The sequence below is a fragment of the Tiliqua scincoides genome, chromosome 4 (assembly GCF_035046505.1).
Source record: "Tiliqua scincoides isolate rTilSci1 chromosome 4, rTilSci1.hap2, whole genome shotgun sequence".
NCBI lineage: Eukaryota > Metazoa > Chordata > Lepidosauria > Squamata > Scincidae > Tiliqua > Tiliqua scincoides.
In genome coordinates, this window is record NC_089824.1 from 73,826,969 (window position 1) to 73,851,215 (window position 24,247).

The 24,247-nt window shown below is 41.4% G+C and overlaps 1 protein-coding gene across 3 annotated transcripts in view; it reads right to left on the bottom strand.

The window, feature by feature from the left end:
- Positions 1-24,247, bottom strand: part of CDKAL1 (CDK5 regulatory subunit associated protein 1 like 1) — a 340,298-nt gene that overhangs the window by 185,546 nt on the left and 130,505 nt on the right. For all 3 annotated transcript variants that reach the window (XM_066624923.1, XM_066624921.1, XM_066624922.1), the window contains exon 9: positions 11,919-12,022. In XM_066624923.1, coding sequence (XP_066481020.1) covers positions 11,919-12,022 — 104 coding nt within the window. The remainder of the gene's footprint in view (positions 1-11,918; positions 12,023-24,247) is intronic.

Below are 24,247 nucleotides of genomic sequence, written 5' to 3' on the forward strand. Positions count from 1 at the left end.
GTGTTGTTTACAACGAAATGAAAGAGCTTCCCAGCACAGAACAGTATTTCAAACACAAGATACCAAGAAGAAGGGATAAGAAAGGGAGTTAAAAAAAAAGAAAGATTATGTAAGGTAAGCCAAACCCACATTAAACAAGACTCTTCTTTTCAAAGACAAAAGAAGAATTTCCATCTCCCCAAAAGAAAGCTTGGAAAGGGTGCATTATACTTCACCTGTGAGAGTGTGTGTGTTTGTGTGTGCTTTAAAATTCAACAGGCTACACTTTAAAAACAAACCAAGATTAATCCTCTTGATAAAGGCTTCAGCCACAAACTCAAGCATTCTCTCAACCTCATGCATAAAACCTTACTTGAGACTATGCAAACTAAGCAGAAAAAGTGTTTAACAAACAAGCCACCTCTTAAGCAACATTCTTCTGTTGCTTGCCACACTGTACATCTACGGCAACCATTCTGTATACTGAAATTTACCACAACAGAAACTGGAATAGTATACAGAATCCAGAAGCAATGCTCAGCTTCTGACCTTTTGTTCTCGGAATACTTTATGCAATTTAGCTGGAGGGGAACATCCCTTTTTCAAAAGTCTTTATGATTCTGTGAACAGTCAATGTTACAGAGCAACAAGTGGCTTTCTGTCATTTTCTATAGTAAATTTATTTGTGCAGCAATGAATTTAACATGTTTGCAATTTGCCATAGTACAATTAAAACATCAGGTGGTGGAACATGGCCACCACCATCAAGAAAACAATCACCATCCTCAAACCTACATCTTCTGCACATACCTTCCTGATACTTACAAAACTTCGAAAAGACTGACCTAAGTCTTTATTTTACGAACAAAATAAATTTTAACTCAGGATGCTTTCAGCTCAACCATGTTTGCTAACGACAGACAGTCCTACAAACCCTCAACTTCCCCAAAGCAGTATCCATGAGTAGCATAAATACATCACTTCAATCAGCCATTGCAAAGAGCTGAACTTCAAAGTCTAATATTCAAAATGTACTTGATGGATTTTGTTAAAAACAGCAAAAGTGCATCCCCTACACAAAACTGAATTTTTGAACATACTAAGGCACTAGATCCAAATTTTCTAGAGCTGCAATGGACCTCATCCTCTGCAGTGGGTTGTGACTCTGAACCAGCTTCCGGAGGCTCCCAGTAAGGCTTTGTGGTGAGGCAGGGAGCATCGGGTTGTGAGCCACTACACAATGGGTCACAACCCACCACACATCAGGTCATGACCCATCATGGAAACAGTCTGGGAAACACTGTACTAAGGGACATGAAAATAACGGAAAGGTGGCAAAATTTGACTTTATAAAAATGGCAGTGCCTTTGTATGACCCCTTCCTATTTCAACTTTCAAATGTCCCATTTACTATCATTGTTAAAAGCATATACAGTAGGCTGTTAAGAGTACAGATCTGTAACATTTCCCCAAATGCAGTCACATACCATGGTACCATCAAGTCTAATAGATTTAAAAAAAAAAATTGAAATGAATGGAAACCCCCCTGAAATTGGTTTGCGCCCCACCTACTGGGTTCTAACCCATAGTTTAAGAAACTCCGGTTTAGATTTTATGTCAAGACAAAATCACCTAGCCTTATAATAGTAGAACACTATTTTTCTATCTTACTGTTATATTTATAGTGAACCCCTGCTCCCCTGCCTTTCACGATTGGGCTTCACAGAGGGGGGTTCAGGGTTGTCTAGTCTTACCCAACCCTTGAAGAAGTTGCTGAGGCCTCTGGGGAAGTTGGCACGAGCGGAGTATTTGAGTCAGCAGTTTCGAACTCATTTGGCCCTGTTACATCACAGGGCCTGCCGTGAAAATCAGTCCTCAACATGACCTCCGCCTGCTCCTTGTCACAGTTCTCAAAGGCCACATGGGAGTGCAGTTCCAGTCCCGGCTGCAGGGCAGTGGAAGTCCTGCTGGGGGCTGTGCCCCTGATTCACTGGGGAATGATGGAGCCCAAGGAGGGCTCATTTGCTTTTCCCCTACAGGGTACTGTGGCTCTAGGATTTTCCTGAGATGGGGTCCCAAGTGCTACTTTCAGGTGTGGAGTGAAGCCTGGTACCCCAAGGCAGCTGAGGATGGAAAGGTCCTTATACCCTGCCTGGGACTGCTTGACTCTGCAAGGAGTTAGGACCGTCCTTGCTCCCAAAGGGCTCCTTGAGCCCCTTCCAGGCCAGGGACAGCCCAAAGTAAGGGAGTCAGTGCTGCGAGCACTTCCCCAAGGTGCTGTCCCTAGAAAAGAGCCCAGGGAAGAGCGACATCCTCCTCTGACTGCCAGGATCCCTATGAGCCCAGCAGCCGGCCCCACCCCATCTCAGGTCATACTTTCAGGGAGACCTTTAGCATGGGGTTGGGTCCAGGCAGTACTTGCTGCTTGCTCCCAAGGAGACCCACATCCCTGCTCCCGAGGAGACGCACTGCTGGGACTGGGCCGGGACAACACTTTCTTTAATAAATAGGCACTCCCATGACAGTTTAATTAAAAGCACTTGCAAGAGGACTGCGATAACACAGTGTTAATGTCTCATACAAAACTTCTGCCCGAATAGTTATGAAAAACATCAGAAATAATCTGGAATGAGTTATAATAACATCTAGCAAACTTCCTTCTGGACAAATATTACTTATAAAAGCAACTTGAACCAAGATGGCATTAAAAGTTGGCAAGACGTATTCTAGTTGTTGGGGGATTTGCAACCACTGTTGTAAATTTGATATCTTCACAATGAAATTATACTCTACCCATTCCATACAATTCTGCACCTGTGTTCAAAGCACACTGTTTAAGCAGCCCCAAGACAATTTCATTTTTTTTTCAGATTATCTCATACCACAGAACCACTATGGGACAACGCACATGGAATAGCAATTATATAGGAACTGCGTTATATGTGGCAGCTGTCACCATGTAAAGAACTTTCAAGATTTTTGTCCATACTACTGATAATACAGTGAACCCTCAAATTTAATGGACCTCAATTTAACAGATGTTGGGAACAACAAATATTTTCTGCTTTATTAAAAATGAGTCATATCCATTTTGTGCATTTGCATTTCAAATGACGTAAATGCATTCAGATTTAACGGACTTTCAGCTTCACTGTATGCACAAGAGAAGACAGGAACAAGTTTTGTTCCAAGCTCTGAAGAAATCTGAAAATTAAGCATATTTATATTGGGCTAATTTAATAATGAAGTTTTTTTTAATGGCAACATGAGTTACTATCTCATTTTTAATACTGATCACAAGTTTAAAAATAATGTGCAGATTTACATGCTTACAGGTCCAGCCTATTTATACCCGGATTTTTTATACATGGATTTGACTCAACACGAATGGCCACTGCAAATGAGAAGGCATGTGCTGATCCCTGGAGAAGGGGAAAAATGCATCCCTTTAACATCAGTTTAAAAAACTGAACAGTCCTTTAACAATAGCCTCCTTAATGAGAGAGAGAGGGCAGCTGGCAGACAATCCATCAATCCTTCTCTCTCCAGGTGACCCCTCCCTCCCCCCCCTGCATGTGAAAGAAAGGTGATCACATTGCACTGGTGAAGGGAGGGGCTGAGTGAAGCCTTTGGAGGAGACTGATGGATGGATTGTCTTCTTAATGACTCTTATCTTACATCTCAAAGGTCAGCAAGGCTTAAAAACAGTAAAGAAACTTTGTTTTTTAAATTGATTTACTATAGTGCATTTTTTGCCATCTACATGAGTGCTTGTGAATAATGAGGCTCAACCTGTATATGTAAATATACAAGCAGAGTATTGCAGAGTATAAGCACAGTAATCTTCATGGCTGCCTAAACAAAGACCAACTTATGGTCCGTAAGTACAAATTTTCTGTTGTACTTGTACTTGAAGAGCCACTAGGAAACATTACAAAGGATCATGAAAAAAACCCTATAATTCTTCATGATGTCCTGCACTGTTTTAAGAAACGACAGACTGGTACCAAAATATTTATCTTGGCATTAAGTGTTGCTGCATTAGTAGAGTCAGCAGACAAGACCTGAACATTCTTAGTACACAAAGTGAGCAACAAAACAAATTTTAAGTTAACCCTCTTAACAGATGAAATTCTTGATCACTTTAGAATCCCTGATCTTTGGAGACCAAACAAATGTGAAGGAGAGAAGTTTTCTTTCCAAATTTTTACTGAAATGTGCACTAAAATAAGTCACTCATGTTAATTGAAACAATACTTGTTGTAAGGTTCAGCATAAATATTAGGCAAGTGCAAACAGTAATTATTTTTAGCGTTCTGTAAAACAGTGAAGAGAAACAAGTTCATCTTAGGTTATGTTTACACATTATGTTTTTCAGGAAATCAAACTCTCCTCCAAGTCTAGTAGAAACCAAAGAGTTGCCCATGGCTATTTCAAAGGTTTTCGTATGTATATATTAGAGTCATGCTGGAGATTGAGACACATTTACTGAATTCTTTTTTGTGACTTTCCTCGCTTACTGCGAATTTTGAAGGGTAGTTGGGAAACAATGGCAAACAGACAGGTCTAAAGGGCTGCGATCATTGAGAATACAGGGGAGAACATACCCCCAAATTCCGTATCCATGGTTTCATTTGTTTGCGGATCGGGTCCTTGGGGGTCCCCCATGTGCTCCCCTCTAGTGGAGCTCCCTTTGCCTCCAGAGGGTCTTCTAAGCCAAGCAGAAGCTGCATGCGTCTGCCGGCAGCCTCTGCTGGGCTCAGAATGACAATTATAGGCCAAAAAAAGTCACTTCCAGTAAATTGGAAGTGACCTTTTTTGGCCTACAATTGTCATTCTGCTCATTACCTCTAATAGGCTCAGAAGACCCTCTGGAGGTGAGGAGAGCTCGGCTCCATTCACCTCTGGAGGTGGGGGGTGTTCCTTCATATCCATGGTTTCACTTAACTGCTGGGTGAGCGGGGGTTTCGAGATCGTATCCCCTGCAGATATGGGGGAAGGCACGCATGTATTTCTTAGTAGTACTTATTTCTAAGTAGATATGCATAGCATTGCAATAAAAATCATGCTTTGCAAAATATATGAACAATGAAAGCAGGCAAGCAGCTTGAAGCCATGTTTCGCCTATAACTTTGAAAGCTCAAACTATGGTCTTGAGTTCTTGACTGTAAGTACAGCCCATAGTTTGTTGTGATATCTGAATTAAGACCTTCACAGCAGAAATGCATAACTGGTAAAAATGCATAACTGAAAGCAACACTCAGGGTCTCCAATAGGAATTTTAACAGCGAGCACAAAGGTTTTTGGGGTTCCTTTTGGGGGGTACAAAGATTCTTTAGGGCCCTTTCTTCTCTCCACTGGATCACAATTTCATAAGATCATTGGATCATAATTTCTGCGAGTCATAATATATAAAACTATGTGAGCTTACCTAAATGTAAATGCTAAACTTCACACACTATATGCAAACATTTTCTGAGATCCCAGGAAATTTCCAGATCCCCTCCATTAGCTCCCAGGACCCTTTTTGACCCTGGGCCCAGGTATGATGTATCCCCTCTCATAAGCCACAGTGAAATAGGAAAATAGAAGATCCCAGGAAGTTTTATTGGCTCTCTTTTTGATGCTGGGTCCAGGTACAAATTACCCTCTGCATCCTCTCTCATGGGTTCTGCTCTCCAAGTAATACAAATGCAGCTTCAAACTTTTTGGAAAACACAAAGTTGTAAAATGCAACTAATACAAATGCAGCGCCTCCCCATCTAAGCTGCTCTCAGGTCCATTTTGTACATTGCACATCAACAAAAGTAGGGTTACCACAGAGTGTACATTCACTAGGGAATCAATTATTATTGATTCTACAGACCATCATTTAGTTAAAGAAATATTTCTATACTTTTTTTTTTTAAACAGCCCAACATGTCCTCTTGTACCTTGGATTTATACCAGCAACAGAGTTGGGATTGATCCGAGTAGGTCTTTTGGGGACCAGGGAGTAGCAAAGAAGGTAAGTAAAAAATTTAGAATTTACTTCTCTGCTGCTGCCCAAGCCCCAGTCAGCTCGTGGGATGCAGGAGAGGCTGTGTTGGCACCGCTGCATCCTACAGGTCAACCAAGGATAGGATTGGGCCATTTGGATTCGGATTATGTTCGGATTATCCTGCAGCCTCCTGCAGCCTCTCAGGGGTGCAGGGAGCCCAGTGCGACTGCATCCACTTTCCCTGCTGCAGGGAGCCCTGCCAGCTGTCCTGGGAGGCCGTGGGAGGCTTGGGTAAGTGCACCCAAGCCCCTGCAGCCCCGAGTGGCGCGATCCTGGGGATCGCGCCACTGCCTTCCCCCCACCTGTAGGCTGCCCCTGCCCCTTAAGGGGGCAGAGACCAGGGCCCTCAGGCTGGGGCGTCGCAATGCCCCAGTTTGAATACCACTGGTGTAGACTGAGGGGCACCTGCCCTGGCTGCCACACCAAAGGGGGGCACATGACTGCCCCTCATGCTCTGCCCTAGCTACTGTTAGGTCATCTAATACAGATAACATAACCGTTTCCTAAATTACAACCTGTTAGTTCACACATGCAAAGTTATAGCTCTTCCAGTGCTAGTACACAAAACTGAAGTAACGGCCCCCCTCTCCAGATCCATGGATAATTGAATCTGCGGATACATGATCCGCCATTACAAGAACTGCCTGTATGTTTTGTGTGTGTGTTCTATCCATTCAGTTGTGTCCGACTGTTGGTTACCTTATAGGTGAGAGCTCTCCATGCTACCCTATCAAGCACGGCTTCTCTCAACTGTTAGACGTTCGTCTGTGTATCTATTTTGATGGTATCAAGCATTCTTTGCCTGCCCCTTCCTTTTGTTCCATTAACAATTCCTAATAACACTGACTTTCTAGTGAATTCATGCACGTGACATGTTTTATTTATGCTGTGTTACTGATCTTAAAATTAAAAAATTTTATTGCATTTTTGTAGCTGCATTTATTACATGGGTTAAAAAATTAATCTATATAAAACCATGTCCCTCAAACATCAGTATCGTGCCCCAGGCAGCTGCCTAGGTGTCCTAATGATAGCACTGAACTTGGTCACAGCTGTACACATTTTTTCTTAGTTGTAACCGAGCACATATTCAGCTAGGGAGCCCATGACAAGGAGCAAGGAAGCAAATAACAGAAGAATAATCCAAGGCTCTTGTCATAGTGGAAGCCATGCTAGTCACTTTTCCTGCACTGCCAGTAAACCTCTGGCAGATTTCCTGACTCTGCATGGAGCCCTTGTAGCAAACAGTGTAGGAGCCTTCCTCTGAGGCTTTGTCCCTGTGAAGGCAGGAAATTAATTGGTGTGCCCATATCATATGATTCCCCACTCCAACTTCCACAGGAGAGTTTTTCCACACTGTGCAACCAAGGAACTGGGATTCCCTTAACAGGAAACACTTTTTGATAGGATGTATTTCCCAACATGGTTTCTTGCAAGGATGTTTCCCAAGAATTAAGAGAAGTTGGAGTCCAACTGAACAAATCCATCACTGTGCACAGTATAACCAGAGGGCACAATATACCTAGTACTCAATACATGCCTCTGCTTCCCTCCTGACAACAGGACAGAGGTCCTGAAGCATTATAGAGCTTATTTTTACAAACATAATAGTTTTTATAAAAAGTATGAGATGTATTCTGGTACCTTACTATTATTTTTTTTAACTTAGCCTTTCATGCAGTACAATTAGCAGTGTAACTGCTTAAAAATATAACTGTGGTTGTGCTTCACACAACTTTGTAAAAAGACCATGATGATTCTGAATCCAGCATGCCATCTAAGGAAGCAGTCATACTTCTGATCAACAATGTGTTTATTCTTCCCCAGTCCTCTTCTAGTTCTACACTTTGAATCACTATTGGTCTAACCCAGCAGTCTCCAAACTGGAGGACTGTTACATTAAGAAAAAGCCTTCCCCGTGCAGTACAGTACTTACCATTCTGTGCCGCAGCCACTTTCCATCCAATCTCCTCACAAACTTGTGGGTAGCCGCTTCTGCTGCCTATTGTCCCAGAAGGCTCTGCTCCCTGATTTCTGGACAGCTGTGGTTGCCCAACGTGAGTTTGTGAGGAGACTGTATGGACCTGGTTAGAGATGTCAATGTTACTGAGCCATTGGGGAAGAGTGATCATGCTGAAATCTGCTTTGACATGCATGTAGGACAAAGAGTACCAGGCAAACCTGTCACAAAAACTCTTGACCTCTGACGAGCGGACTTCCCTCAAATGAGGAACCTGGTTAGAAGGAGATTGAAAGGGAAGGTAAAAAGAGCCCAGTCTCTCCAGAGTGCATGGAGGCTGCTTAAAACAGTAATAGAGGCCCAGCAGAGGTGTATACCATAAAGGAAGAAGGGCTCCACTAAGTCCAGGAGGGTGCCCACATGGCTAACAAGCCAAGTTAGAGAGGCCGTAAAGGACAAGGAAGCTTCCTTCCGTAAATGGAAGTCTTACCCTAATGAGGAAAATAAAAAGGAACATAAACTGTGGCAAAAGAAATGTAAGAAGGTGATACGGGAGGCCAAGAGAGACTATGAGAAATTTTTTCAAGTGGTGAAGACCAGAAGTGACTGTAAGGAGCTCCAGAAGGATCTCTCCAGACTGGCAGAATGGGCAGCAAAATGGCAGATGCATTTCAATGTAAGTAAGTGTAAAGTCATGCACATTGGGGCAAAAAATCAAAACTTCACATATAGGTGAATGGGTTCTGAGCTGCCTGTGACGGATCAGGAGAGAGATCTTGGGGTGGTGGTGGACAGCTCAATGAAAGTGTCAACCCGATGTGCGGTGGCAGTGAAGAAGGCCAATTCTATGCTTGGGATCATTAGAAAAGGTATTGAGAATAAAGCAGCTAATATTATAATGCCGTTGTACAAATCTATGGTAAGGCCACACCTGGAGTATTATGTCCAGTCCTGGTCGCCACATCTCAAAAAGGATAGAGTGGAAATGGAAAAGGTGCAAAAGAGAGCAACTAAGATGATTACTGGGCTGGGGAACCTTCCTTATGAGGAAAGGCTACAGCGTTCGGGCCTCTTCAGCCTAGAAAAGAGGCGCCTGAGGGGGGACATGACTGAGACATACAAAATTATGCATGGGAAGGATAGAGTGGTGTTCTGCCAGATCCCCAGTCCAAGCTCTGCCTGGAGAATTAGGCCCACTTTCAGCTAATTAGCTCCCCTTCTTTCCTCAAAAAATGACCCTGGTTCTGCCCTGCAGTACTGCTGGACCCCACCACCTGGGTAGCTCGCCTGTTTAACCTACAGAGGTCCTCATTCCTGCCAGCAGCCTCCTGCCACTACAGCAGGCCCTTGGTACTCAGCAGGTCTTGGGCACAGCAGCCAAAAACCAGTCTTAGTGTCTCCAGTAGTTTCTGCTCCAGCTGCTTTCAAAGTCCATTCACAAATTAGTCCATCCGTAGTTCCAGCAGTCCATTAGCCATCAATTCCTTAGTCCATTAATCCAGTCTGTCCTTCCTCAAGCTTTCCTCCTTCCGCTACCCACAAACCCTTCCTGCCTCAGGTGCTCCTTATATCCCTGAGGGCCCTATTGCCTTCAAGTGGCTGCAGTTGTGCAGCACACTCTGCTGGAGTGCCCAGGCCTTACCCTTAAAGGGGCCACTGCTGATACCACAACTACCTCCTCACCAGATCTTCCGCGATTCCAATACAAGTGGATAGAGAGATGCTCTTTATTATTAACATTATTAACATTATTAACAGTATTTATATACCGCTTTTCAACTAAAAGTTCACAAAGCGGTTTACAGAGAAAAATCAAATAACTAAATGGCTCCCTGTCCCGAAAGGGCTTTACAATCTCACATAACACCAGAACCAGGGGATATCCACTTAAAATGAGTGTTGGGAGAGTTAGGACAGACAAAAGAAAATATTTCTTTACAGCGTGTGGTTGGTCTGTGGAACTCCTTGCCACAGGATGTGGTGATGGCATCTGGCCTGGACGCCTTTAAAAGGGGCTTGGACAAGTTTCTGGAGGAAAAATCCATTACGGGTTACAAGCCATGATATGTATGTGCAACCTTCTGATTTTAGAAATGGGCTATGTCAGATGCAAGGGAGGGCACCAGGATGTAGGTCTCTTGTTGTCTTGTGTGCTCCCTGAGGCATTTGGTGGGCCGCTGTGAGATACAGGAAGCTGGACTAGATGGGCCTATGGCTTGTTCTTATGTTCTTATATTCTTAGTGGGCTGCGGTACGAAACAATAAGTGCTGTGCCGTACGAGGAAGGCTTTTTCTTAATGCCGGATCTGGCCCGCGGGCTGTAGTTTGGAGCTTGCTGGTCTATGTACAGACTAGGGATTCATGTCAAAGGAATCAGTCCCTTTCCGTAAAAACAAATAGTGATACAGAATACAGAACTGTATTCTGTTAATAGTTATAATAAGTAAACACATCAAGTAGTGTTTGTGTTTTATATTTATTTTTTGTTTAGCAGTTTACAACTCACTGACAGCCTTCCTTTCTGACAGCTCTCCTCCCTGCTTCCCCCCATTTATTTGTTTTTTATTTATAGATTTATATATTGCCTTTCCCCAAGTAATAAAATTAAACCAAACCTAACAAAATATATCTGAAATGTTTCCTGTGAAAATACAGGGGGCAAACACATGGGGCATTATTTCATAAGAATAACTTGCTATATAACACCTCCATCTAGTTGTGTTATCATACATATCACCATCTAGTTGTGTGGCTACATATCACAGATTTTATGTGTTAATCAGGTGTCAAGTATGAAACAAAAGCATAATTACACTTAATTATTAAATAAAGACATTAAAAGTTTCAGTAACGACTAAAGTAAAAAAATAAATAAAATTGGGAGGGAATTTAATCAAAAGCAAATACTTGCACTGACCAAGAACAAAAGGCTCCATCTTCATTGACCTTCCTTCCATTATGTTGAATAACATGCCACTTAAAGTCTTAAGGGACTTCAACAAAAGACAGTGAAACAATGCCATGATATACAAATTGTTTAATGCTGAGCCAGTAAAAAATACACACAGCTAAAAAAGTGCTATACCTAAGGGACTGCTATATAGTATGTTAAAAAAAAAAAAGTTCAACAATGACAAAGAATAAAAAATGCACCATTTCAAAGCAGGAGGACAAAACATTAGATATAACAAACTATACATTGTCATCAGGAAGTTCGACTCTATGGGAATGAAACCTTGTCTACATTTCTTTTTTGTATTAAAGGAAGTAGCAAAACCCATAGAGCAAATGGCATGTTATTGAGAATATATGCATTCAACCTTACTGAAAATGAAATATTCCAAGAATCTACAGCTAGAACTAACATCTGTTGCATTCAGTTTTACCAAAGTGCTGAATCTTTATGACTGAGGCATAGTGAATAATCTTGCACAAACAGAAGGCTACATTACACCGTAAACTTAAAACATTTCCACATCCAAAAGAAAATATAAGTCTAGTATTATGTGGCCAATGTCCAAAGTCTGAATTTAGCATGGTGAAGTATAACTTTTGGATAAGTATAATTAACATAGAACATTTTAAGTGCATCTAATAATTATTTTTCTATTGTTTGATACTGATCTTATTTGGCAACAGCATCAACATATGATTTTTTTTTTTAAATGGTCTGTGTATGCTATCATGCTACACTGCTAAATTTAAAATGAATTACAGATTGCAATTCTGTAATTTTCTAGAAACCAGAAAATTCTCTGAAGAAAAGCTGGCCAATTTTTTGACAAATTCATATCTAGAAATTTCAAGTAAATACTGGTATATACTGAACACATATCCAAATACAACCACATTTCACTGACAGGTGTAGTTAACACCATACAGACATGAATTGTGATACACAAAACTAACTTAGAGATTTAAAAAAAACACATACAGTACCTTGAAAGGATTGCTTGGCTCTGCCTACCAGCTCCTCAATAGGATAGCTTGCTAGGTCTCCTCTGGCATGCTTAGTTTTGCAGTAGGTACATGCATTCAGACACCTAGAAAATAAGTGTAAATTTCCTCTTTAGTGTAAGCTCATAGAACAATACTGGGAGGGGAAATGCCCAGAAAGATATGTTTATATGCTATTGCTGTAGTAGTAGTGTAATTATTCCCACCAGGAATTCATATAGTGCCTTTAAATGTTTAAAGCATTTAATGTACATCATTCACATATATAAAAATGATGCACATAAGAACATAAGAATAGCCCTGCTGGATCAGGCCCAGGGCCCATCTAGTCCAGCTTCCTGTATCTCACAGCGGCCCATCAGATGCCTCAGGGAGCACACACAAGACCACAAGTTACTTGCATCTCGCTCCCATCTTCCTGCAATTAGCATTCTATTTACGCTCACATCCCCCAGCAAAAACACCAGATTGCAATTGGGCTTAACTTGTGCTACTTTATTGAACACAGCGACCAATTTTTAATGCATGAAACCTACTGAATATACCTATAAGCAGGTCAAACTTTGAACTCTAAGGGGAAAAAAAAGAGTTCAACACTTGCGATGCTGCACGCAACAGGGCAGCTGCTAGTGGCTCCTTGGGGGAAGGGGACAAATGTCCCCTTCACCGGGTAAGGCAAGCAGCCCCACAATGGGGCTACTCCATTCTGTGGCAGCCCTTGGGCTGCCATAGAATGAAGAGCCTCCATATCAGACCAGCGGCCTGACATGGAGGCTGTGGATGTGGAGAAGCCGAGCGCTGTTGCCTCCCTCCTGCCCTGCTCCCTCCACCGACATGCCCTCCTTGCCCTCTCTCTCTGCCCTCCCCCACACCCCACATACGAACATAAGAATAGCCTCACTGGATCAGACCATAGGCCCATCTAGTCCAGCTTCCTGTATCTCACAATGGCCCACCAAATGCCTCAAGGAACACCGAAGACAGCAAGAGACCTGCATCCTGGTGCCCTCCCTTGCATCTGGCATTCTGACATAGTACATTTCTAAAATCAGGAGGTTGCCTCACAAAACAAGTCTTTCAAATGACATTGCTTTCAATTTTCAGTCAATGTTGAAAAGTTCAAAAGAATCTAAATTTATCCCACCCTACTACTGTATGTGACAAAAGTACATTAGAAGATGAAAACCTGAATTTAAAGGGATTTTGGCCACGATTTACCCTAATATTGAGCAACTGCATTTTCGGGAATTTACCAAATTTGTGTGACAGTATTTAGCATTAAAATGATTGAAAGGGGAGAAAAAAGAAAGAAAACAGGAAGGAAAAAAAAGAAACCCACGCTATTTTCCCCCCCAAAGATAAACGGCAAAGTTCAGCGCAATTCATGAAGCAATAATGCAATCCTAATATTATCCCTCAGTCCTCAATTGGTCAAAACAGATGACGTTTTTTCTTCAATTTAAGTGCCCTAAAATGGTCAGACATATTTCATTGGCTATTGATGTTATTCATTTTAAAAAGAAAATTGTTTCCCTGCTGTTATGGTTATGGAGAAATGAATGTATGCAAGTGTGTGACTGAATGTATAAAAGGTTCATAGCAAGATTCATAGTCTCTAAACATGGGAGAAATTTTCACAAAAAAATTAAAAGGTTAAAACAGTGTTAGGGAATTGAATACTGTGTGGTAAAACACGTATGATAAGCAGTTTCAAAGAAACGTTTATAATAAAATACATATTTTAATACAAATTTACAATCCTGCAATCTGTGACTGGAAAATGCAAGGTAAAAACCAGAGGAACTGGAAAGAACATCATAGCCAAAAATAGCCAAATAATTTAATTATTGTTATATTAGCAAAGCGAATGCACAATACAGTTTAATTCCATATTCATACAATGGCAGAGAAAGCTAAGTGATGCACATATTCATCATTTTATGTGATTTAAAACTGAATTTAAATGCTGGGTTAGGAGTATACCCAGGTTATGCTAACTGTGGTTGGCACTGGTATAAACGAACAGTGAACCAAAGGGAGATGGAAGGGGCTAGGGCAGCGATTTGCAACCTTTTTAATTTCATGGCACACTGACTAGGCACTAAAATTGTCAAGGCACACCATCAGGTTTTTGACAATTGACAAGGCACACCATACTGTCAGCTGGGGACTCACATTCTCATTGGCCCTACTAATAAATGACCTTCCCCCAAATTCATGTGGCACACCTGTGGACCACTCACGGCACACCAGTGTGCCATGGCACACCGGTTGAAAATGGCTGGGCTAGGGGAAGGGATTGTACAATCCCATGGCCTCATACCTTAACCTTGGTTAAGAATCAGTGAGCAATACATCAACCTTAACCTTAGGTAGTTATGATATGCAAGACATCTCAATGTTTGGTTAAAAAGGGGTTTTCCCCACCATGATGGTTTATGACCATGATGGTTTCCCCACCATGATGGTCGATGACCAAAGATATTTGGCCTCGGTAGATAATGATATTTAACCATTTATTCAAAATAGTAAGATCTGAAAGAAATTTATGAAGAATTATAGCAGGGTCTCACAAAATCAGATATATTTTAAAATGTGTATTTGAAAAGTTTGTGAGAAAAGCACAAAATGTTATTAAAGAACAGAGCCTGAAGTTAGTTCACAATTATGAGGAGAAATAGAAAGTATAGGGGCGCAATCCTAACCCCTTATGTCAGTACTTTCCAGCACTGGCATAGTGGTGCTAATGGGATGTGTGCTGCATCCTGCGGTTGGGTGTCACTCACGGAGGCCTCCTCAAAGTAAGGGAATGTTTGTTTTCTTACCTCAGAGCTGCATTGCCCTTATGTCAGTGCTGGAAAGCACCAACATAAGGGGTTAGGATTGCGTCCTAAGTCATCTTAAAATGCAAATGTTTCAAAGGAATACATTATATGGGTATAGAAAGAACTTTAATTAGTAAATAAAGATATTAAATATTAAAAGATTCAGTACTGGTAAGGCTCTCAACCCAACAGCTGTATAGCACAGAATGCCTTTTATGTGTTGAGCTTACAAAATCGTTTTTTTATTTACCTGCAATAAATTTTACATACATTGACACATTTTGTATGAAATAGAAAAGTTATATCTTGAAGTTAGGTAAAATATTGCCCAATATGCAGGAATTGCATAACAGTTAGAAAGATATACCAGTACATGCATTTTTGAACTGAGAAAGATAGGTTCATAGGTTCACAATTTCAATTGTGAAACTGTATGGACTACAGAAATAAGTACAGGTTCATACCAACAGAAAGTAAAGTAATAGTTGACTCACAATAAAGTGAAAATTGAGCACACAACCACGTTTTCTACTTTGCTCAAGATCTAAAATGAGCTGAATCTGAAGTGATGTGCCTCACAGCTGGAAATCAGAACTATGACAGAATAGGGAAAGAAGACTTCCCCAAAGTGTGGCTCTCATCTAGAGAAGAGAATGAAAACAGACAGTCATACAGATATTAAAAGAGATAAAGTGCTTTTCAGAAAGTGCTAATCAAAGAGCTCAGTTTTTAAAAGCCAACTGCGACCCCTTCGAAATCGTTTAGGTGCCCATTTTATCCATCTGTGCTTGTGGAAACCAATGTATGCTATGCAGCAAATAAGGGGAAAATTGCTTCATTTCTATTCCAACTGGAAGTAATATACAATTTTCGTCAGGGAAAGGGGACTAATGCTTCATTTACTGCTGAGGACCTAAATGAGTCATGCAATAGACAGCACCCTTGAGCATTGTTGTATTCCTGATATTGCAGAGAAGCAAATGTATCACTGCTCACTCAAAGAGAAAAGCCATCAGACAAAGGCCTCTGGAAGACTGCATCTTGAAGAAGAGCAACACAGCAGGGGAAAGACCAGGCTGTGCTTAGCCAGCGATCAGACATCAGAAGGTGTAGGAAACAACCTTCTCTTATACTACCAAAGAGCACTCCACTCCAAATGTGGCCTCAGTACCACCAACATGACTCCAGCTGGATGTAAATGCCTGTTAATTCACTTTATATTCAGATACAGTCAAACTTATCTTCCTCTTCTACCTTTTCTTTTCATTGTATCTGTTGTCTTTTATACTGTCTAGAGGAGAGGAAGTCTGGCCTGCTGGCTCTTCCCTCCAAACTCTGGGCTAGCTTACCAGCTCCTCAGATGGGGAAGGGGTTCCAAGCTATCTTGGGCTTCTCCTTCTTGCTCCAATCTACCCTCTCTGTGTTGAGAGAGAAGTTTTCTTTTCTACTCCATAACAGCTTTTCCTCCTCCTTTATCAGAAGATAGGGATGGGAGTCTTCCAGGGATGGGAACTGGACTCAATCTGTGGTTCAACAACTACAGTGGCTGCCAACTTGTTTCCAGGCACAGTTCAAGGTGCTGGCTGTAACCTTTAAAGCTCTTTACTGCTTAGGACCTGGACACCAGAGGTGCCATCTTCTTCCATTCATTCTGGCCTGGCACCTGAGATCTAAGAGGGCCCTCCTATATGTGTCATCTCTGACATAGGGTTGGGGGGATGGCAACAAGAGGTAAGACCTCTTCTGTGGTGGTACCACCCTTCCTCTCCTGCAATTTAAGAGCTGCACCCCCCCTCCCCAAGAAATTCCAGCAAGGTTAAAAAATTAGGATAAGTAGGAGGTATGCAGGATTTGCATTTTCCACATTGCTGCATTCTTCTCCTATTGCTGCACCTATTGTGCTGCTTTTTTAAAGTGTATTACCTGTGTTTTTACAATGGGTTTTGTGTTGTAAATTTCCAGCACGAAATTAAGGTTTTTAAATTGTTACTTCATTGTTGACTTTTATGCGCTCTGCGAGTCTTTTCTAGAGTGTGAGATGTTCTTAAGTTTGTTACTGTGTTATATAAAAAATGGTTGAATTTGATATTATAATTTCAAAAATCTGTACTTTTAAATTATGTATTATTATTGCATCTATTTTGATATATTTGTTAGCTGTATATTAGCAACCACAATGTGAAGAAAAGGCGAGATATATCACATAAACCGGGGTGGGTAATCTTTCGACTTAAGGGATACTGGACCTTTAACAATTGTGTTGGAGAGAGAATTTCAGCAGGTGTAGCTTGTCATTTGTGAGAATACAAGCTGCATCTGCTGAAATTCCCTCTTCTATACAATTGTTAAAGATCCAGAATCCCTAAAGTTGGAAGTTTGCCCACCACTGACATAAACAAATCCATCACATAACTAAATAAGGGTGTAATCCTAACCAATTTAAGGCCTAATCCTATCCAAATTTCCAGCAACCTCACAGTACAGCAGCGTGCTGCAGCACAGCGGTTGAAAACCGCTGATTTAGATCCTAAACCACTAAGGAGTGTGGTTAGATGTAGCATGTATCACAGTAGTCAAACTTGGTGACAGTTGTTGATGGGTGACCATAGCCAGGTCTGACTGATCCAAGTAAGAAAGCAGTTTGTGCACCAGCCTAAGCTGGGCAACGGCACCCAGGGCCATCACTGTCACCTGGGCTTCCAGGTTTAGTACCAGGCTCAGGAGCACTCCCAAACTGCAAACCTGGTCCTTTAAGGGGAATGAAACTCCCTCCAGAACAGCTTGACAATCTATTGCCTAATATGTAAATTGTTTATTCAGCACACTGCATCACATTTAGGGAATGAATACAAGTGAAGCTACACAAATGTAATGTAATCTTTATGAACTAATGTAAAAATCCAAGCCTATAATTATGCAGAAGGAACATCAGTGTTAATAACAGGCAACAAAAGACAAATCCAAGTAAAATAAAATGCAACTAGAGTGAGGACCTCAATACACCTTATGTATTCCCCCCCCCCCCGCATCCTTTAGGGTTGTATCCAAATAAGTGCAAGTGGAGTTCTGCTCATACAATGGGATTTGTGCCCTTGTCCCCACAGCTGCCTCTTTTCCCCCCTGAAAAGAAGGAGACCCTTGAAAACAGTGCAGGGCAAAGCACAGAAGGTTGTAGTGAGATGAAAAAGTCTCCAGAAATGGGAGTAAGGGAACTGTAGGGGTGAAACTGCTTTTCTGATTTCATAAGGCACCTATTTTATACAAGGCACTTGTACAGCCCACAGTTTCCAACCAATCCCTGTTCGTCCATCCCTCTTTTCTTCAATCTGTCTGAGTGAAGGAAACCATAGGAACCCCTCACAATACAATACTTACTATATGTTGTATTATTTCCTGAAAAGTCAAATCTACATGAAAGCCACATAGAACTATTCCTGAATATAACAAGTCATATAACAGTCCTATTAAAATGGCAAGAAGAGGCTTAAAACTTGTCACACCTTTGCATATTGAGCAATACACTTTGTAGACCATGGAGCCCCAGAGCCAATCATATAAGAAAAACTCAGCTGAAAAGTAGACCACTGCTTGCGATAAGAGCTATTGTTTTCACTTCCTCAATGGCTTTTCGGATACAGCCTTTTAGAGTGGTTAAATCTCACAGGAAACATTAGTCTACAGTTAAGTCTGTTACATATAACAGGTTCTTGGGATAAAAGGTATTGTTTTAGGACTGGTCAAAACATCCGGAAGAAAGGGGTTAAGAGTTCTCTGTGAGTGGGATAAAAGTTAGCAAGCTTAATTTAGACAGTCAGAGATAGCTATCAGACATGCTTCCAAATTATAAATTTCAGTACCCTCTGTGGAAATATGATTATGAGTTATGTGGACAGGGTAATGGTGAAAAGAACAACACAATCATTTTTAAAATGCAACACCGATTCTTTGAGAATAAACTATCCAATGTGGTGTCTATGCAAGAATTGCTCCCATATTCCTAACATTGCTAAAATTTGCCTCATGCCCCCAAATGGAGCAATAGTGAACAATACAGGGGAGACTGATACTCTCAACATACATCAGTTTAATACTGTACATTGTCAATCACATCAAACAAAGCAGCAAAAAGAGCTGCCAGCACCTGGTTTTCTTGCAAATTATCAAAACTAGAAGCAACTAATATCTACCAGAAACCCTTGAAAAGAGATTAGTAGAGGTCCACTGAAATGTATTCCAGAAACAGCTCCTGTGGAAAGAGGGACTTGGCCTGTAATTGAATAAATATAATACTCCTGAGAGTACATGAGTACATGAATAGCTACAATAATACATCTGCCTCCAAGAATGCTCAAAGCTAATTAAAAATGCTTTAATATTTGTCTTCACAAAAACCAGGCTCATCCCAGAGTCCACTAGCTGAAAATTGCAATATATTCTAGCAAGCTTACACAGTTACCAAGTTTTCTCTCTTGGAAGCTTAGAAGCAAGTTAACAACATTTTCATGTACAATTTATACTCACAAGTACTCTGTTAGGAAGGGTGCTATTACCACAGTTTTACAGATAGGAAACCAAGGTTTAGGATTACCTAGTTAATACCTAAGCTTGTGCAGAATATTTTACGCTTTCATTTTTCTAAAGGGGGTGCTTACATCCCAGCATCTCTGAAGGTATTCAATGCCAAAATTACCCCCCAGATCTTGTATGGTGCTCCAATTTGGATCAAGGCAATGAATTGCTCCTTAGAACAAATCCAATCTGCCTTTCTGAGGAAAGTTCTGGGCTTACCAAATAGTGTTACTTAGTAATGTTTAATTGAAACGAGGGCTTGGTTAAAAACTTTCAAATTCTGGTTTGGTTAAAAACTTTCAAATTCTGGCTAAGAGTCTATTATAAGTCTAGTCAGAATAGCCTTATTTGAGCTCTTACAGGATTTGCTTGCCCCGGTGGAATCTATGGGGGATCTTATTATCAGGACAATTGGCACTGATGTAGGCATTGGGTGCATTGCCCTTTATGTCAGCATATCATTTAAACAGAAAGAGATTTCTGGACATCCAGGTCCAACTCCTTTATAGTGCAGTGAATCAAGCCTGTTCCCCACAGAGCTTTCAGGTTTTTATGAAAGCAGGTGTTATGTCATCATATTTAACTTCGTTACTGAGTCCTTATGAACGTAGGGCGTTCACATTGGCGAGATGCAACTCATTCCCAACAGCTGCGCTGTATGGAAGATACAGCAGCATCCCATACAACAAACATCTTTGTAACTGTGGGTTAGGCAAAGTTGAGTCCCTTATGCACAAGGTCCTACACTGTCCGTTATATCAGACCTTGTGCAAACAACACCTCTCCTTTTTTTTTTTTTTTGAACAAATGGGCTGCCTGCTTGGATGCCATCCAATTAAGAAATTTGTTGTCATCTGTGGACCCCACTCCAACAGAGACCATGGGGGTCTTAAAGTTTTTAATGAGATGTCGTAGTTTTATTTGTAGCAATGGAAAACGCAGCCCCTCCTGACTAATTATCTTATTTGCTCTTGGATTGTACACTGTATATTTTTCGATGTACTTGTGTTTTTTTAAAAAAATATGCCAATAAAGGTGTCTGTCTGTCTGTCCCTAAGGTTTGAGCTTGAATCAGGTATAACAAGAATATTTATTGGACCAGCTCTCAAAAATTATTTGGAGTAATAGCTTAGAGCAGAGGTTCCCAAACTGGAGTGTCACAATGCCCCAGCAAGGGAAGCCCTGTCTCTGTCCCTTAAGGGGTAGGGTGATGGTGAAGGTGGCAATGTGATTGCCACGATGGTGCTGCTGTTGGGGACATTTTTTTTATTTACCCCTGACAGTGCCAGCCCTCCAAAGGGTTTTGGAGAGCCTCGGACCCCTCTTCAGGGCTCTCCAATCATCAGAACAGCTAAAAAAATAACTATGACCCACTTCTGGTTTTGCAGTTGCAAACCAGAAGTGGATCATGATTACTTTTTTTAGCTGTTTAGAGATTTGGGGAGCCATGCAGAGGGGTCTGTGGATTCCCTACACCCTCTGGAGAGCCGGTGCTGACAGGGGTAAGTTAAAAAAAACACTTTCGTCCCCGGCTGTGGCACAATCATAGCGATCACATTGCTGCCTTTGCCTCTCCCCCATAAGCACTTACAGTGGCCCAAACTCTAGCTAAGAGCATTAGCTTTCAACTCTTTTGGATCTCAGAGCCACTATAAAACCAGTGTACAGCACTGCACCCACTTCTATCTCTCTTCCTGCCCTCCTCATTCTCCCATCTTTTTCTACTCAAAAAATGAACAACAAAAAACCCTCCACAACAAGATGCAACTGGTACAAACCAAATTAGGTCAAAGCATGAACCTCTTGTGGTTCCTAATCTGTGATTTAGAGAGAGATCTGTCTATACCTTACATATCACCAAACATCTCAACAGTCAAATATTTTTAAATTTGAGAGTAAGCCCCCTGAACTCAGTGGGACTTACATCTGACAAAATGTGCATAACATGAGGTATACAAAGAGATAAGAAAATGCATTTTAAAAAATTCTTCAGCACTCTGACTCCATAACCATGATCTTATCTCCCACTCCCACCAACATGCAATGTCCTAGGATTTTAATTTAAATGTGTCTGTTTTAGAAATGATTCTGCATTGGGTTTTTCATAGTGAGCTACTATATTGATGCTAAAATGTAATCTACGAGGGTGTTGTAAATAATGTATCTCATATTTATCTTCACAGCATCCCTGTGAAGTAGGCCGGACTGAAAGACACATAAGGTTGCTTAACAGTGGCATAACAGTCTATGATAGACCTCCGTTCTTCTGTAAACTTGTCTAATCTTTTCAAGCCAACTATGTATAGAATTTACAGATAGAGAAGGTCTGCAAATATGATGTTCTGATATAAAGAATAATTTATTTTTGCAGCTAGTTTTACTTTTAATTAAATAAGAATGCCTCTTTCAGTCTTGTGCACATAGAAAAGTGAGGGCCCAATCCTATCCAGTTTTCCAGTGCTGGTGCAGCTGTGCCAATGGGGCATACACTGCATCCTGCTGTGGGGAAGTAATTACAGGGGCCTCTTCAAGGTATGGGAACATTTGTTCCCTTACCTAGGGGTTGCATTGCGGCTGCACCTGTGCTGAAAAGTTGGATAGGATTGGGCCCTAAGTCAGCTACACTGGGCAGGAGGTCTGGTCTAGAGGGTAGAATTTCCGTTTGCCTGAAGATAACATCTGAAGGTCGCCAGTTCAAGGTCACCGGCACCGTGAATGGCGAGACCTTGAAGCAGCTGACAAGCTGAGTTGTCAGCTGTTATTCCACCTGTAAGCGTCTTGGCCGCCCTTCAAGTGAGAGATGAAGGAGCTGCTTGTCAGCCTGCGTGGGAGGAAACTTGAGGCCAGAATGTGATACCAGATCAGCAAAGATCCATCTGAAACATGGTTCTTGAAAGATAGAACCTTTCTTCAATTGTAAAAATCCCTACAGGGATTTAGAACAGCCTGCCTATGTAAACCACCTTGAATTAAAGTTTGAGGAGAAATCTGACGACCAAGAAAGGTGGTATATAAATACCTGTATTGCATGTTGGCATCCTTCAGTCTCGGAAGACTATGGTGTCACGCTCTGAATGGTGGCTCTGGAACAGAGTGTCCTCTCCAGTGCACGAAGCCTGGGTAAAGTAGGTATGGAGGACAGGCTGTTACCCATGCAGCAAATCCCCCCTCTCCACGTCGCTGAAATGGTCCAATGAAAAGGCAGAGGCCAATACGGTTGGTTCCAGCGGCGTCGCAGGAGTTGCCAGAACAGGACTGTGTTCAGCCATGAACTGCCTCAGGGACTCCGGCTCCGGATTTTGCCTCGAGGTTGACTCCTGAAGCCTTTTCCATAACCGGCTGTAGCCACAAGACAGTGGATGTTTGGGATCAGAGTTTTCCTTCTCTCAGATGAGCTGCCTTCCCAGGCTGACGAGTCCCATCTACCCGGTGGCTGTTCAGTCGCCTCTTACGACAAGTACAGCCAAACTGAGAGCCTATTCTTATCCCCAGCCCCCAGGGGGCTGTATAATAATAAATACCTGTATTATTATTATTATTATTATTATTATTATTATTATTATTATTATTATTATTATTATTATTATTATATTATGGCAGTGCTGTTAGAAAGTTCTTCTTGGGCTAAGTCTCAATCCCACTCAGTCATGAAACTCACTAGGTGACCTCAGCCCAATCCTCAACCTAGCTACCTTAATAGCTTGCTGTGAAGATAAAGCTTGAAAGAGCCTGAGCTCTTATGAGAAAGGCTGAAGTCTATGGGAGCTAACAATACCTTCAGACTGGCAGATTGGCAACATAGTCTGGGGGCTCCTCCACCTTGTTCCTTCACCTCAGGTAGGAAATGTGTCTTGGGATGGCCCAAGATCTCACAGAACACAGGCTGCACCTGCTGAAATTTCCTCCTCTACACAGTTGTTAAAGGTCCAGGAACCCTAAAGTTCAAAGTATGGCCACTCCTGTGGTAGGCATTTGTAACTCTGTGAGGGTGCTTGGATTCTGTTACGGTCATGATACTACTGCAGCAGCTTCCTGTAAAACTGATGTGTGAGCACCTCCAGCCCTAATTATTCTTCAACTATATAATTTAGAACTACCACTATGATTATACCAAAGGGCTATGAGAAAGGTCATCTTTGTATTGTGGACATATTTAACTAACTTGATTTTTTGAGACATATTGAACTCTCACTATGATCTGACAATACTGGATTATTCTGATGACCCTGTTCTCTGCAGATTTCACTATGACATGGTTGAATAAGAACTTTGCAGAAACATGTTTTATTTAAAATGACAACAACCTCACATCCATTCCTTCATTTTTTTTAAAAAACTACTCCATCCCACAATGTTCTACATCTTTATTTGCCTTCCTTTGTTAACCATAGTTATAATTTCTGTATAGTAATACTTCTTATGTTATGAATCCATTCCTGGAAACTGTGAAACAGAGAAATAGAAGGCAATTACAGCATGACATTGTTCTAATGTAGATGTCTTGACAGTACTGTACTCACCAGTGCAATAGATTGGAACCTGCTGCATAACGGACCACCAGAGCCATCACTCCTCGTGCATGGCAAGGGATTGGTCCCATGCCACCCAGAATATACCACCTTCATTGGCACAGTGCTAGCCAGAATATGCAGATTCCATGGGCGTAGACAACTTTTCCACACCAAACTCCTGAATAGTTTTATGAATTTTAATCGTTTTCTTTTGCATAATATTGTATAAATTACAGTAAATTACATTCAGGACACAATGCTATAAAAATAGTGCTAGAGAAAGCAGTGTTATAGGATGTAATTAACACTATTCTACCAGAGATGTGATCACTGTATCACCATTTTTTAATGCAGTATGTATACACTGGTGCAATAGGTCACAGCCCTGCGTAACTGACCACTACTT